This window comes from Lepidothrix coronata, unplaced genomic scaffold (genome assembly GCF_001604755.1).
Source record: "Lepidothrix coronata isolate B3197 unplaced genomic scaffold, Lepidothrix_coronata-1.0 Scaffold7, whole genome shotgun sequence".
NCBI lineage: Eukaryota > Metazoa > Chordata > Aves > Passeriformes > Pipridae > Lepidothrix > Lepidothrix coronata.
The window spans coordinates 5,111,701-5,127,318 of NW_016690187.1; the positions used below are offsets into that span (position 1 = coordinate 5,111,701).

The 15,618-nt window shown below is 41.0% G+C and overlaps 1 protein-coding gene and 1 long non-coding RNA gene across 4 annotated transcripts in view; one reads left to right on the forward strand and one right to left on the reverse strand.

Moving 5' to 3' along the window:
* Nucleotides 1-15,618, forward strand: part of LOC108507845 — a 114,161-nt gene that overhangs the window by 12,734 nt on the left and 85,809 nt on the right. The gene's annotated exons all lie outside the window — the stretch shown is intronic.
* On the reverse strand, nucleotides 52-4,268 carry CTLA4 (cytotoxic T-lymphocyte associated protein 4). Of its 2 annotated transcripts, XM_017836089.1 has the most exons (4): nucleotides 4,084-4,268; nucleotides 2,556-2,906; nucleotides 1,969-2,078; nucleotides 52-1,037 (listed from the first exon to the last, which is right to left on the reverse strand). In XM_017836089.1, the coding sequence occupies exons 1-4, from the start codon at nucleotides 4,139-4,141 to the stop codon at nucleotides 867-869; spliced, it is 690 nt and encodes a 229-aa protein (XP_017691578.1). In that variant the 5' UTR covers nucleotides 4,142-4,268; the 3' UTR covers nucleotides 52-866. The 2 variants fall into 2 exon arrangements, with proteins under 2 accessions (XP_017691578.1, XP_017691585.1); XM_017836096.1 differs by lacking the exon at nucleotides 1,969-2,078 and having other exon boundaries at nucleotides 947-1,037; nucleotides 4,084-4,246.

The window sequence follows — 15,618 nt, forward strand, 5'->3', positions numbered from 1 at the left end:
TAACATGTAGCCACTTCCTGTTTCTTCTGAGAACAGTGAATAAGAAATGAATTTGGGCAAAGCTTCAAGGTTTTTATTGACTGGTACATAACTAATAAACAAGATTATACACTGTCAATATTTTCATGGAAAATAGAGTCAGTTAAACACAGCAACATACATCTGCCTTTTGGATAGATGCTAATTTAGCATTTGTAAAACACAAGGCCCCAGCAGAGCTGGAACATCCTCCCAGCACAGCATAAGAGGGTTCCTGCTGGAGCCTCTTTTCCAACCAAACTGTCAGCACTGGCTTAGATACCATCAATGTCAGCTCCAGCACGGCACTGCTGGGACACAATGCCAGTGAAGGGAGCTAAGATCAGGCTTTTAGAGCAGCAGTGTCATCAGTGCCTGCCTGCAGTGATGTCTCTGTGGAGTGCAGAGCACTAACGCCAGAAGTGGAACCAATAAATATCAATGCAGGGAAACAAGTCAACATTCCTTTGTACATTAGTGTGCTCTTCTGCCTCTGCCCCCCAGACCTGTGGGATCAGCCTTGCAATGACACACAAGCCTCTGTCATAATAGTGTTTGGATTTCAGTTGATCAGTAGGCATGGTGAAATGTGACAGTAAGATGCTCAACTGGAACAGCAATAGCTCTTAATGCTATATATATATATGTATATATATATATATATGTATATATACTACATATTGGTACAATACATCTCAAAGATTCAATGGCCTACTGTAGCCATTTTTATGTGACAGGGTTAATCTTCGAATACTAGTGCATACAATAATTATTCTCCTCCAAACCATTGACATTACAGGGAATATTCTCTCTCCTTCCCATACACCTTTGTAATAAGACAATTAATTTTATTTCTTTAACTTAAGTGAATTAGCAGACTCTCCATCCCAGCTAGGAAATGGTTTCTCTCCTTCCTTGTTACAGTTACCAGTGATGTGGAATGGAATCACTTTTTTCTCTAGCTTTTCAGAAGGCATTTTCACATAGACTCCAGTAGTAAGACATCGTCTTCTCTTTATCTGTAAAATATGGGAAGACAATAAAATAAACAAATGATAACAGCACAATCATTGACCAGCACATTTTAGAGAAATCTGATGGATGTTCTGCCTTTACTGAGTAGAAGGTATTCTAGACACCTTTCCCTGACATGCCTCTTTATAGGAGATCTGTTGAGACCATCTGAGGGAGGATCAGGAGGTACAAAGGCTATTTAGATATACATATATATATATTAAAGAGTTCTGCCATTCATTTAGCCCTCTGAAGGTACTCCTGCTTCAGAGTTCAATGTTGCTGCAAAACTAGGAGTGTTCACACCAAACAGCTTAATTTAGTCTCTAGGGACAAGGGCTAATTGAAAAATATGGGGCAGAGGTACTGTTTGGTTTTAAGCTTTGCCATCAGGTTCATTTCTGTGAGTACTGCAGACTCCCATGGAAAGAGGCAACACAGGCTTACATTTTGCATGCCTTTGTGCAGAGATTTCTAGTTGTGAAGTTAAAAATTCTTTCAGTTACGATTCCCCACTATCCAAGGAGAAGCCTCTTTAAATTTGCTTTGCACGGAGGTGAATGGTGAGAAAAGGAAAAAATCAAATCCTGTGATTTTTTGTGACTCAGTTAAGAAATCAACAGATCTCCTGTTGCCTTTGATCCCCGAAGTGTCCAGGACTCTGACCCATTTTAAGCATCCAAATCTAAACCACGCTCAGTCAGTCCAGCTGATGAAAGCTGACTGCTTCCTAGTACTCTGGCAACACAAATGAGCTATAAACAAATATAAGTGGCAGCTCCAGGAAGTTCTCTTATCTTACAGTACTGTAATAGCGTTGCATAGTAAAATGGAACATCCCAGTGTGTTTGTTCCTGGTGTTCTCCTTTCTTTCTCCTTGTCCTCATCACACAAAGGGCATTATTAGCAGAATGAGGCTGAATTGATGGCACTTACCGCTTTGCCCACAAGAACAGCTGAGATGATGATACTGTAAAGAAAAAATCCTGAGGCAGTAGCTCCTAATACCCAGAGATGTATGGCAGTGTCTGGACAAGGTTCTGGATCTAAAACATAGGATATCACACAAGTCATGTCACACATGAGCCTCCTAAGGATGGCCCTATAATCAGTAAATCAGCCTCCACTCTGTTTTTCTCTAGCATATGCTATTCCAGGATACTACCAGGACTGACCTCTGAGTCCCTGCCCACTCAACCTCCAGTGAAAACAGGCTTTGTCTGTAGAAGAACATACATCTTACTCTGCTATTTCTTTACTTCTGTATCTAACTGTCCAGATATACATGGTGTTGCTTATGCTATCAAACATCCCTAAGTTGCTAAATAGATTGCATGACTCTGACTATGCTTGCTTTAGGTGTGTGGAGGGAGGCATGAAAGGAATAAGAGCTAATCATGATTTTCAGAGCTCAAACCAGTATTCACCCTCACTTCTTACAAACAGAACTCTAAAGACCTTTGAGACATAATAGCAACTCCCTTAACTTGGAAATATCACGGTGCTGTAAAGCTGTGGCTTACCAATGACATAGAGATGTGTCCCATTTCCCATGTTCGTGAAATAGGGAGGGGGGTACATCCGCTCCATCTTGCAGACGTACAGGCCGGTGTCACTGGCCTGCAGGCCAGCGAGGGTGAGGGTCACATTGTTTCGGCCAGGGCTGATGTGGCACTGCATGACCGCTTCCACACGGAACGTTTTCAACTCCGAGGTGTAGGTTGCAGCACAAATTTCAGTGAACCCATCCCCCGTCTGTTTGAGCAGCGTCACTCGAATTTCCTTTGCGTTCCCGATGTGCTTGTATGTACACACCAAGCTGGCAACTCCTTGCCTGTTGGCCAACACCATTGCTGGCTGAGTCACTTCCATTACTGTAAGGAAGTAAAGAGCATGATGGTAAGTGAACTGTCAGGAAATGATCTGCAGTCATTTACTTGAAACCTGCACTGTAGGAAGGGAGTTCTACCACCTCCTATTATCCATGGGTACTTCCTAGAAATGCTGCTTTCAAAAAAAGGACTCCAAGGCCACAATTCACATTAGCATTGCACTTAATATTCTATCTTCTTTAAAAAGCTCAAGAAATACTTTGATTACTAAAAATTATATTATGAATCTCAGCAATTACTTGCTACTTAAATAATAGGTTGTTTGGCCCACTTACTGGAGCAATGAATGACCTGCATGCTTTGGTTTCCCTCAACAGAAATTTTTTAATATATATAAGAAAACAGAAAAAAAATAGACTTCAGATGGTAAGACTGAAAATTGAATTTTAAAATCAGGCATTTAAACCACAATTTCTGCATAGTAGAAGTAAGCATGTTCACATTTAGAAACAACCTGTATGGAACATGGAACAGAGCCATTAGGGTTACAGTAAAACGGAATGGAAAACCTGTTTGCAAATTTTTGTTTCTGAACTTTTTTCCCCTTATTTTTAACCAGCTATTCCAAAACCACAATATAGCAGCACACAGCAAAGCCTGATAAACATACTGTAAAAAACACATTATAAATCTTAAGGGGAAATTAGTGTATCATGTACATCCCCACTGACAGTTTTCTACAACTTGTGTGCTCTATCCTGCTACACAATGAGAAGGCTCTGACTTTTGCTCTAATAAGCTGTGAAAACTCAGTGTTATTTGTTCAATCTCATTTTGTATCAGTCCATAATGGGGCAGGGCTTATCTTCTTCAATTCTACAGTGCAAGAATTTGAGATGAAGAAGAGTAGAATTTTTCCATCCATTCAAACCTCTATATCCATGTTATCAGCTGCCATAACTTCACTTGCAGGGCCTGGTTTGTCAAAATCTGTCTTCCTTCTTGAGGTACTCTGAATCCTGCCCAGTGTCCCCGCAGATGGTACTGCTCTAAAGTCTGTGTGTGGTTTTCCAGATACCTTGCAGTGCCCCAAGACCTTGCTCCCATCCGGTCCTCTGTCACCTCCCTCTCCCTGTTGTACCAAATCCATCACCTGCAAAGATGTGAAACTGAAAAGAGGCAGACTCCCCCAGATACCTTGCCTCCTTCATCTACCCACCTTCAGCACTGGCAGTGGCTGTGCAGAGAAAGCCCATGGTGACCAATATTGAGAGCATTCCTGTGCTGGGACAGATGCTGGAGGGGCTGAAGGTATCTGATGCCTTGAGACGTTAAGACAAACTGGAACTCTCAGGACTGGAAAAGAGATGACACCTTTCAGGATACTGAATCTTCGAAGTGTTTGAACCCACACAGAGCCAGTGTGTATATATAGCTTTGATCCAAGATGCTGTACCTGAAAGTAATATGAAGCTTTGTTTTGGTTTTACGAGAAAGGAAGTAGTGGGTTTGATTAGTACGTGCACAGTTAACCTCAAACAGCACGAACAAAAACAACTGTTCAGCAGATGGAAAATATATATTCAATCTGAAACTGCCGTCCATTCTGCTTGAAGAATTGTGGGAGGAAAGGTAATCATCCATTAGAGCAATTCAGCCCTTTGGTGCTGCCAGCTTGCAGAATCATAGCACTTAATATTTTAGAAATAATCAGGTATTTCCTTCTAGGACAACACACAGAGAACTATACTTCTGCCTAATGTGGCACAGTGAATCACTGCAAGCTGGTTTTTTTGTGAAGGACTTTCCTCCACCCCCAATATCTTTGCTTGCTTTAATGTTAGTGCTTTTGATGTTAAAAAATTGCTGCCCCCTCCAAAATACTGACTACACTTGCAATTACTTAATTTTTTCATATCAGCAATGTGACTTGAATCATAAGGGTTAAACCTCTTTAAGCTTTCCTGTTCCCAAGAAAAAATTATCTAGGTTTATAGCTAATGACTTCCACATCTGTACAGAATTTTCCCTACCAACGGACTTTACTGTCTAACTACCTTGACATCAACAGATGAAAAACGCTGCAGGAGCTTTGATTATTGCAATCTCTGCTTAGAGCACCTGTGTCATTTCAAATCTCAGTGAAACAGTTTTCACCCATGGGCCTTTTAGAAGTCATGTAAGGTCTGAAAATTGTTTTGCTTTTTTATATGTTAGGCTGTCATATCCATGAATCATTGCCTAAAGAATTCCATAAAAATGGTTCACTTCAGTTATACTGAAGGTCAGCACTCTTTTTTTTACACAGACTTTGAGAAGTTCTTTTAGAAGGTTCTTCATCACTTATATATGTAGATATAGTAAATTGCAAAGACCTGCTTTTGGACTGTGACCTAGAAAAACTAACAGCATTAGCTCTTGAACAGTAGCCTGCCCAATCCAAAGATCCAGGATAAGTATCTGATCTTGAAATCACATAAATACCTAATGATATAAATAAGTTTACTGCTTCCATACTTAAGCGATGCAACAATTGTTTGTAATTACAGATTCACAGTCAGTTTAATCTCAACTAGCATTCAAAACAGAACTGATAATAAATAAAAATACAGCTGTGGGAAAATGAAATGCACCCTAATAATGAGTCAGGCACATATTGTATTACTGGTTAGACAAGCTTAAATCAATTTTAATATTAAATGTAATCTTAAATAAATGCTATTGCAACATCACTTACCAGAATATCTGTGAGATTTATGACATGAAATTACCAGGTTATGCCTGGCATTTTCATATCCAGAGTAGTAACTAAATTATCTGTCCTTTGTATCTTTTGGGCTTGGGTTTGGTATGCAGTTAAACAAATGATGCATTTGACCCTCGTCAACTATAATGTCACCTGATAATTGATTGAGACTCCAAATTGATGGTGCAATTAGCCATGAAACACTGGCAAAGGATTGCCAGGCAAAACTCCATGCTCATGCCCCACATATTCACAGCATCTTATACACCAAGAGTGAGAGTGCTCTGGCACTCCTCTCTCTGGTGTTTGAGACTGCTTTGGCAAACATTGTTTCCAGTGGCACCCATTTTGTTTCCTGGATATTTTTTCTCAGTGCGCCTTTTCAGCTCCACAAGTTTTTAATTCTTTCCTTTGTTCCTCCTTAAAAGTCCCATGTTATGATAATTGCTCTTTTAGGTAAAGCACAGTGTGTTTTCCTCTGGTGTCTGGAAGTCATGTCTGTCTTCACAGCCAGGGCAGCCTGAGGTGAGCCCAGGCTGCCCTGGGTTATCCCTTCTAATTATTAGAGATCACCTTGCTATGGTGCCCTCTATCCTTGCTAATCAGGCTTTGGATCTTGAGTTAATGTATGCAGATAGCAGATGGATGATGCAGTAAAAGAGATCTTGTTCCAAATAAGATCTCACCTTCAGTGTTCCCATCCTTCCTAGCTGTTGTAGCATGGAACAAGGTATTGGTAACTGAACGAGTTTTCCCCTAAAATAAAATCCATAAGAGTTTCTGGGGACACCTTTTCTCTCTGCTGTGCCCTTTTTCTAACTACTCTTCAGCTGGTCAAGAATCTCTGGACTTCTGCTTGATCCACCTTCCCTGTGTATCACAGCCATGCTGTGTGGGCTGCAGCCATAGGATCTATCTTACCTACTTACTGCACCTTCTTGTCTGTATAGTCTGGTATCTTCCTGCCCTGACTATCTTATCTTGAGAACTCTTTTTCTTTTACCTTTTTCCATAAATGGAACTTTACATGTGGCCTAGGGCCAGAGCAAGGTAATGGGTGAAAGAAGAGCCCTACTTTTGAGATTCAGGTCATTCCTCAGGCTGTTTGAAACACCCTGTGCTTTGTGCTTGCTGTGTCCAAAAGCTCAGTGCACATACTTACACTATAGTACTCTTTGTCCTAAGGGGTGATATTAATTCCCAGATCACAAGAAACCTTTATCCTCTACATAAGCTACCATAGCAAAGGGTCAGAGCACGGGAGAGGACTGAGGGCCTCGCAGAGCTAAACTGCAGAGCCTTGAAGGGAGGGATCAACTTAGGAGTGGTTTGGGTCTCACGGCCTCTTTGAACTTAGCTGAGGGAGGGACATGCGATTTACCCTGAACGCTGGACGGCACTTCAGTGATTAGTCACATTGTTAGGAAGTTAAATAACCGGGTTTCTCATGTAAGTTTCTTACTCAATTGGGGTTAGTCTCTTGCATTCTAGTGATTTGCTTTTCTTCATTGAATGCTTGTTAAGGCAAAACTTCCTCCTGACACCCTGTCAGAATTCCCATTGTAAAATGTTATTATTCACAAAATTATTTTCAGACTTTAAAGCCTGTCTCGTACTGCCCGTGTTTTTTTCTTCTGTGACAGGAACTTACTTGGTGAATTACTTGAGATGTAATGGAGAGAAGAGATTCTTATAATTTGCATAAGTATCTAGTTTCAGGATATTTTGTTAAACTCAAAATGTGAGATCATGTCTTATTATGTTAAACAGTTCACGTTTTTACCATGTTAGTTTGCCACAAACCTATTGGGGTTTTGAAATGCATTGTCATTTGAAAAAAATCCAGACCTCTAAGTGGCATGGCTGAAAAAATCTTTTCTACAAAACAATAGGTAAAGAGAAAAGGAAATAACACAGTGACTGGAAAAATATCGTTTCATTACCATGAAAGGACTAAAACCTGATTAGTGTAAGTAAAGGCCTAGATATGACCAAGTTTGGTGGATCAGTCTTAGTCTCTAAAGGGACCTCAATTCATATCACAAAAACACTGATTTTTAAGTCTCTCAGAAATGTTGCCTTTTTGTCAGCTTCTAACCTGGTTTTGTAGATGCTGCTCTCCAGTCCTAAGGCTGTGCCCTCAGTTCAGCCTCAGCAGAAGTGAGGACAGCAGTAGCTGAGGAATTCTCCTTTCACTGCTTCTCAGAGCACATTTCTTGTGCAGTTTTGCTGACCAGCAGATTGTCCAGAAGGATTTGAGGTGTGGGTGGATGTGTGAGCTTTTCTTTGTGCTACAGTTGTTGGCATTTCTTTTTAGAATGTAGGCTTTGTTTGCCCTACTGTAAAGCTAATTATATCTAACAAACTTTCCTGATATTCAGGGCGTCTATAGTTATCCAATACAGAGGGCAAATTGCCTCTCAACTGTTCATGCTACCAGTTCTAAATTAGCCTGGTAGATCTGCATTGTAGCCCTTACCCAGCTGGGTTTGCTATATGTTCTTTGTCACAGTCCATATGTGCCCCAGCAGCAACCAGGCTCCCTGCCCATGTGACTGTATTGCCCCCACCCTGTGCCCCATGCAGCTTGCAGTCAAAATGTAAGACCTGAGCTGTATGGAAAGAGATACAGAAATAAAGAGACAGGGCTGAAAAGGTCTATACACACAGACTTCCTTGCTCTTCTTCAGTTTCATGTAGAGGGTTGTGGCAAGGGAGAGATTTTAGAAGGAATTTGAATAGAGATCCTGAAGTACATTGGCAGATGTTTAAGGACCTTCCTTTACTGGAAGGAGCTTTCCAAAGCAGGGCTCCATATATCTGTTGTTCCTAGACCAATCACTTGTGAGTGGACACAGAGTAAAGCAGACATGTTCACCCTGGAGTGAACACTGAAAGCTGGTCTGTTTTCATGAATAAGCAAAGAACCAAAGGAACCCCCCCAAATTTAAAATGAAACAGTTAAGTAGACCCTGTGACTGGAGAAATAGTGGAGAAATGTTTTGCTTCCACTTTCTTTTATTTCTTAAAGCATTGTAAAAGAAAAAAACAACAAAAGGTAGCTGTATTCTTAGAGTCCCTGGCTCTGACAGTACAGCAGTTTGCATTTCATGAGGGACACAAGAATAAATCATAAAGCTTTGCTGAAAACATGTGAGGAGTGACGTTCTAATAAAAAATGAGATGTGTAAGAAATATTTTTAAAGGGTACAGATGGAGAGCATAATTAAGAGCCTACTTCCAGTTTGCACAGAGCTAATTTAGTTTCTGATTAAAAAAAAATAAAAATTATGGCATTTCAAATTTCAGATCAAAGCAGGACTCATGGAAAACCTAGAATTAATCCTTTAAAAAGCAGAAGACTCAATGAAGTTTACATAAAGGAGACGGTGCTCCAGCTCAGTAGATATACAGAGAATGCAAATATTTGAAAGACAGGAGACCTGACAAGGAAAGGCATTTTCCTAAGCTCACAGTGGGAAGTTCATCCAAGGAAAGGCACAGAGCACATTCTAAAGTACCTCTTTGAGTAATGAAGATCAGCTTTGTTTGCCAAAGTCTGGAGGCCATTTCTGAAGAGCAAATTTGAGCTGATAGAATGGGAAGGACTGGGAAATGAAATCAAATTAAATTAAATGAAGGAAGGAAACAGTAATATAGCAGAAGGGGGAAATCACCAGACATGCACAAAAAAAATGACAAGGGGTTCAAACTGATGGATTCACACAAACATTTTGAATGCAGAGCAGTGAGCCAACCTTTGTCAAGACCAGCAAAGAGAATGTTTCAGCAGTTGAGGTGAATAGCGATCATGGGCTAAGGCTTCTGAAGGTATTTTGTCACATTCAACTACATCCACATTTTGTCTGATTTGCCTTTGCAGGGACTAGATCTCAGAAGCACAGCACAGGTATATATCTCTTCCCAGGGGCACACTGAGTTTGGGAACACAAGCCACAAGTCTTGGACATCTTGGGGAAACAGTTTCTGTGTGAAAATCTCAGAGGGCTTGTCATGAGATGGAGAATGAGATGAAATGAGAATACCAAAAGTAGAAAGGATGTTTGGATGACTGGGAAGAAATATGAGTGGCTGTATCAGTGATGGTTATATGTAGCTTTCTGGTGCTTTCAGATGTCACTGTTAGGCTGTGAGTGAAATATATTCCCAGACAAAACCTGCCCAGAAGCCTCTTGTGAATGAAAAAAAAAAAAACATTTTATTGAAGACCAGATAATGCACCACCTGCATCCCTGTCAGTAATACTCTTTAAATTTTGCATGACAGAGCAAGGTGGTGTGGAAACACAGCACTGAGGGATGGGGATCACTTCAGAATCCCTCCTTGCTATAACCTCACCTCACTTTTCTGCTTCCCACACCTTCTCCTTGCCTCTTTCCCTGCAGTTTTACTTACAGAAAGCATAGAATGCACAGTGGCTATATCACAGATTGTTCATTCAGGGCTTGTCAGAGAATCTGTTCCTGGGAATTATGTCTAAGATCTGTTGGGTTTATGCCCTGATGTAAGGAAGTTATATGCTCGATCTGTTTGCCTTTGGTCCATGCCACCACGGGTTACTAAAAGTTTACAGTGATGTATGCAAGGATTGTGAGTTTCCATTAGAATATGTATTAAATCATAGGCCAAAGGCTCTGGAAAACAATGATAAGTAATTTCTAGCAGAGGATTATAGATTAAATCCCAGACTTTGCAGGAATCTTTCTGGTTTTGAAGTGTAGCAGTTGCAAAAAAAATAGTTACCTCATAAAGCAGACCTCTCTGCAAATGGGATACTATAGCCAAGTGCTGGGTTTGTGGCTGGCATCAGGTGAGTCAGCAAAATAAAAGCAGGGCCTATACCTTCCAAAATGTCTCAGCTGCAGGATTTGTTGTTCAGCCCACTCTTCACCACAGAACCTGATCTCATGTACAAAGCCTTACCCTTGCATTAGTGATAACTCAAACTTCCTTTGTCTTCCCTAGTTTACAAAGTATTTGAAACCACATTTCTAGGACTCAGCTATTCCCCTTTCCCACAGTGCCTACCAGGGCTAAGTATGAAAACAAAACCCTGAAATGTCAGAAAGGCCAGATGTGCAAGGAGGGGATGAAGTTTTTCATTAGTCAAACTGACAGCTTGAAAAAGCTGACAAGGCTCTACCTCTGCTTGGAAGCTCTTACTATACTTGTTTGCTGACAGATATTAACGCTCCCTACAAGCTTTATCTTTCTCATATTCTTAAACAGTCACATCTATAGCAACTCTAAGAATATTAACTTGAATGTGTGAGTGTGACCAGTTTGCTCTCCTGGTTATTTAAGCTGAGCACTGATTAATGCCTCCTTTAAAGCCTCTGACTGCAGTGAGCATCCAACTTAAGTGCTTCTTCACAGCTCCAGTTGGCTCTTGCCACTATCATCACCTGAAAACCCAGCTAGGAAATCCTGCGTTTTAAAATTCAGATCCATCCTCCAAAAGAATTCCTAATGTTTTGGCCACAGGGATAACAGATACTAAAAAGTATGGCAGTGAGCAGTTTGGTTGGCCTATGTACTAGGGATGAAGAGGAGAATCAAGGTTTGTAAATGTGTTTCTAGAGGGGAAAGAGATTATTAAATAAGGCTGCAAAATCAGTAAGAGGGGTTATAAAAAGAAGGACAGGCTTGTGGGTAACACATCATTTGGGGAATTTTTTCTTTTACAGATCAGTGAGATTACATCTGGTACATACAAAGAAAACAAATGTGTTGGATGAGGTCCAATAAAAAATCAAGCTCTATGCAAAATGGGAGGAAATGTTTTGAATTTTACAATTTTGATGAAATGTTGAAGGAAAAGGGGAAATTTTTCAGAAAATGCATGTACATATTTTCCTAAAACTTTTTTCAAGTTCCCAACAACAATTTTCATTTTTAAATCATTAGCTCTTTTGCAAAGAAGACCCAAGGGTGTCTTACACACTTCCAACATACAATTTTGTCTTTTTTTCTATCTATAAGCAATAATGGGTGAAATGAGAAAAATGTGAAGGGAACCTTTTGCAGCAAGAGCAAGTGCTGTTACGCAAAACTTTCTTGAGAAAGTTTCACTTCCTAAGGTTTTTTGCTATGTTTGCTCATTTAAATGGCCATTGTATTAACCCACTTCTTATGATTTTCAAATGTCAGCGACTAACTTATGTCTTTTAAAAGCAGTATAAAGCAGACTGCCTGGTTCTCAGTACTCTAAAGACCTAACTTCATCAACAAGTTTTGCTGCCACGGCCTTGTAAGCGGTATTGCTGCAGTACTGATATGTCAGCCTGTGTTGAGTTATTGCCAGGAGTCAAGATTCAGTGAAAATACATGGTATCTCTGTACCAAGGTCTTTGGGCTAGAGGTCCTGGGCAGGATTTGGTCTCTCTTCATTGCCATTCCTCCATTCCTTCAACAGCTACCAAACTACAGCACCACCCATTCCTAACTTGAAGGGACTTAACTATGAATGCTCTATAAGAGTGCTTTTGTTGTTGCTCTTTTCATACTGCGTCCAGAAACAGAGTAATTCAATTTCCAAGCTATGTCATGGTAGACTGTGTGTTATGTCATAACACACTGAGCTGGCAAATGCAGGCTCTGTAGAGAGTGCAGCTATAATTTCTCTCTGTGACTTTGCAGTTACTGGTTAACTTTCAGTTAGAGTCCCTGGGCCCCTGGGGAGCTGGAGACACATGGACCCGCAGGCTTTGGAGTCTTGAGGAATCTGGATTTGCATGATAAACTGTCGAACCTTGGAATGGGGCTTTTGTTTTTGAAATTAACTTCTGCAGCCAAAAGTTCAGGACAGGAGATAGTAATACGTTTCAAGAGCTCGGCCAATACAATCATATGCTTTAATATCAAGAAAAAAACTCTCAGAATTTCCAATGCAATTGTTCTCAGTGTTTTTTCAAATTAAAGTATTTGGTTTTTCTTTCAAAGCATCTTTTTTTTCTTTTCAAAAATCTCTGTATTTTGAAATATTCAAACAATATTTAAATAGCCACCATCAAAAACAAGCATTGAAATTTTTAGGAACAAATGTCTGATTTGAAGGCTCCAAATTATTATTTGTTTTACTTCTCAGCTCACAAAAAAAAAAAAAATCATTTTTTTCCCTTTCGGTCTGACTGAAATGAGTCCTCTTGACTTTCCAAATTTGCCAATGAAACACAAAAAAATAATTATTCATTGAGTTCCAATGAATACCCTTCATAAAACTTCCAAATTATGCAAACTAATCACCTTCTGGGAAATAGTTAGAGATCGTTTTATAGTACAAGCTTGCAGTGTGACTCAAATGCCTCTTCACTTGCACACTATAACCTTCCTCTCTCATCTGACTATTCAGAATTTTGCCTTGTCTATGGTTTTGAGCTCATTCCCCCCCACACCCCAAGTACCACCATGAATCTTCTCTAGTTTTTCCTTTGCTTACAACAAAATATTCTTTATCTTTTGAGATATCAAATGCTGCCATCCTGTGAGGCAAATGCAGCTGGGAGGACAGAAATGGTTACATGACTTGGCTCTTGAAGTTGTAAAGCTTGTTGCTACTCTGATGGTGTCAGCAGAAAGGGTGAGGAGCAACCACCTGCCCCTGTCCCAGATACAGGGACAGCAGGGATGGCAGGGATGGCAGGGATAGCAGGGATAGCAAGCCTGGCCTGCCAGCTGCTGTTGCTCAGGATCTCTAGCAGAGCAGGAGTTCTTTTTTGGCACAGTGTGGAAGGGATTCTCTTCACAGAGGTCTGCCCTTGCAGGTGAACCTCTAGGGAAAACAAACACCAAGAAACACAACAGAAATAAGACACAGAAGTTCAAACTGAGGGTCCAGAAGCAGAGGAGGGAAAGGAAGAAGCTTTGATCTCCCCCTCTACTTGCAGCCACCCCTATCTCTTCATTTCCCCCTTCTCTGTGCCCTGTGACTGCAGGGACTGCACCAGTGAGTGTGGTGGGAAGCAAAGGCTACCAGCCTCCTCCTCACCATCAACCAACGCTCTCCTGAAGTGAATCAGTCAGTTCCTCCCCAGCAGCCTCTCTGAAGCAGGACCCTGGCCTCATTCACCCACATACTACCAGACTTTTCAGCTGGTTAAAGAGGAACACACCTGCCTCTTGGTTTTAGTATTATTGCTTGCAATTTTTGCACAAGAAATGTTCTCTTTCCTGCACTTTTCACTCATGCATGGGGCCAGTGGGGCCCTAGGGTGGTACCGTGGGTGCCCCAGGTGAGCACTGGTACTTCTCTTTGTGCTGGAATGGACAGCAGAACCGTGCATACCATGTGCATGGTAATCCATTTGCTCTGCATTTTCAGGGATTACCTACATTTTTATTTAACTTGCATTTGCTGATATGGAGATCCACTTGATTAAACGCCGAGGGTTTCTTCAAGGCTTTTGCTCGATTCCCTGGTTTAATAGCAAATGTCATAAAGGCCACAGTTAGCTTGTACACTCCAAACTGTGTAAATGCCTAACACAGTTGTCTGCATAATTTTGGGACATTTTTTCCCCTGAGAGCTGAAAGCTTTCTACAAGAGTGTGTGTTTACAGCAACCATCATTCATTTAGCAGGAAAGGGAAGGCAGATGCCAGGGTATTTTGTGATCAAAGACAAGTCGATTCTTTAATCCCAATGCCACCAAGAGCTCCAGTCCTTGAAGATTGGGCAAGAGAAGTGCTTAGCTGATGGCACCTTATCTTTTAACCTGCTTGTGTTCATTTCAGGGATATTGAAGCCCAGACAATCAACACGTTTTAGTGGCAAATCGTGTTTCATGCGTCTTGACTTCTGGTGAAGACATGATGAAAAGTTTATCCTTGTGTTCTTTACGCTCCAGGCTGCAGGCACTTTGCATTGGCAGTCATCAACCTTCAAGAGGAAATTCTCCTCAGGGAGCGGCACTGTTTACCAACAAACTGGGCCACCTTTGCTGTTACACTGTGGGCACTGTGGTGCTGCTTTTGAGGTGCCAAAACAACAGCAACCTTACACAAGGCAGCACTAAACCTTTCCCACCAAAAGAGGATTGGCTTGCAGTTAGTTCGTGCTACTGCCAAGTATCAGCTCTTATCTCTTAAGCAAAAGTAGCTGTCAGCCTCCCACCTCAGCATTTCTCTCAGGTAGACCAAAACTGCCATCTTTTAATGATTAAACTGGTGGGGTTTTACTGTATAAATTACTGTGGTCCAAGTGAGGAGACATTGCACAATGTCTGAATTGTCTCATCACATAGAGAAGAAGGAAGGGCCCCTGTCCTGCAATTGTGGTTTCACTGACAGCCTGACCTCATCTAAGAGCAATTTCTACCAAAATGGGCAGGATCATTCCCTGCCCTCTATATCCCTATCCCCAGCCCAGTGTCTCTCTCTTCCTTGTAACAGCACTAGCCCTTGTGCAACTGTGCAACCTAAATCCTATCTTTGTTCCAGTTCATCCCATAGCCAAAATAATCTCAGTGCCACCACAACAGGGTGGGCTGGTGCAGCTGGAGGCTGAAGGGGCATTATGGATGGCGATGTCTTTTCTTGATGATGCTGACTGAGATCAGGTAAAGCGGATCATGAAAACATGTCCTAAAATACTAACTAGCCCAAAACACTCCCAACAGTCAAGACAGGGCTGGAGAATTCCTCAAGGCTTTTTCCTCAACCACATACATTTTGTTTTTGTTTAAATCTTTCTGAGTCTTGACTCTCCAGTAGACCATATATAGTACCTCTAACATACAGTGAAGATAACTAAATCCTAATACAGTTGAGCAGTGTCAGATCGGAGGATAAATCGGTGAAATGAAATTTATTTGAAATTTATTTCTGCACAGCTCCTGGTGAGGCACTTGAGGTTTTCTCGCCTTTGACCTCAAAGGCCTCCTAAGCAATGACTGCAGTAGCAAAATCTGTGAAAATGGCACATTTGCTCTGATAGAAAAGGCTGAAGGAGGGCCTGATTTGAATGATGGCTGTGAGAAATACAACAGAC

Bases quoted from the DNA above. Each gene is read 5' to 3' on its own strand.
- CTLA4 (XM_017836089.1), bottom strand. From the start codon at position 4,141: ATGCTCTCAATATTGGTCACCATGGGCTTTCTCTGCACAGCCACTGCC. The intron at 2,907-4,083 runs GTGGGTAGATGA...ACTTCCTTACAG, and splicing joins AGCCACTGCCAGTGCTGAAG to TAATGGAAGTGACTCAGCCA. The intron at 2,079-2,555 runs GTAAGCCACAGC...CCTATGTTTTAG, and splicing joins GACACATCTCTATGTCATTG to ATCCAGAACCTTGTCCAGAC.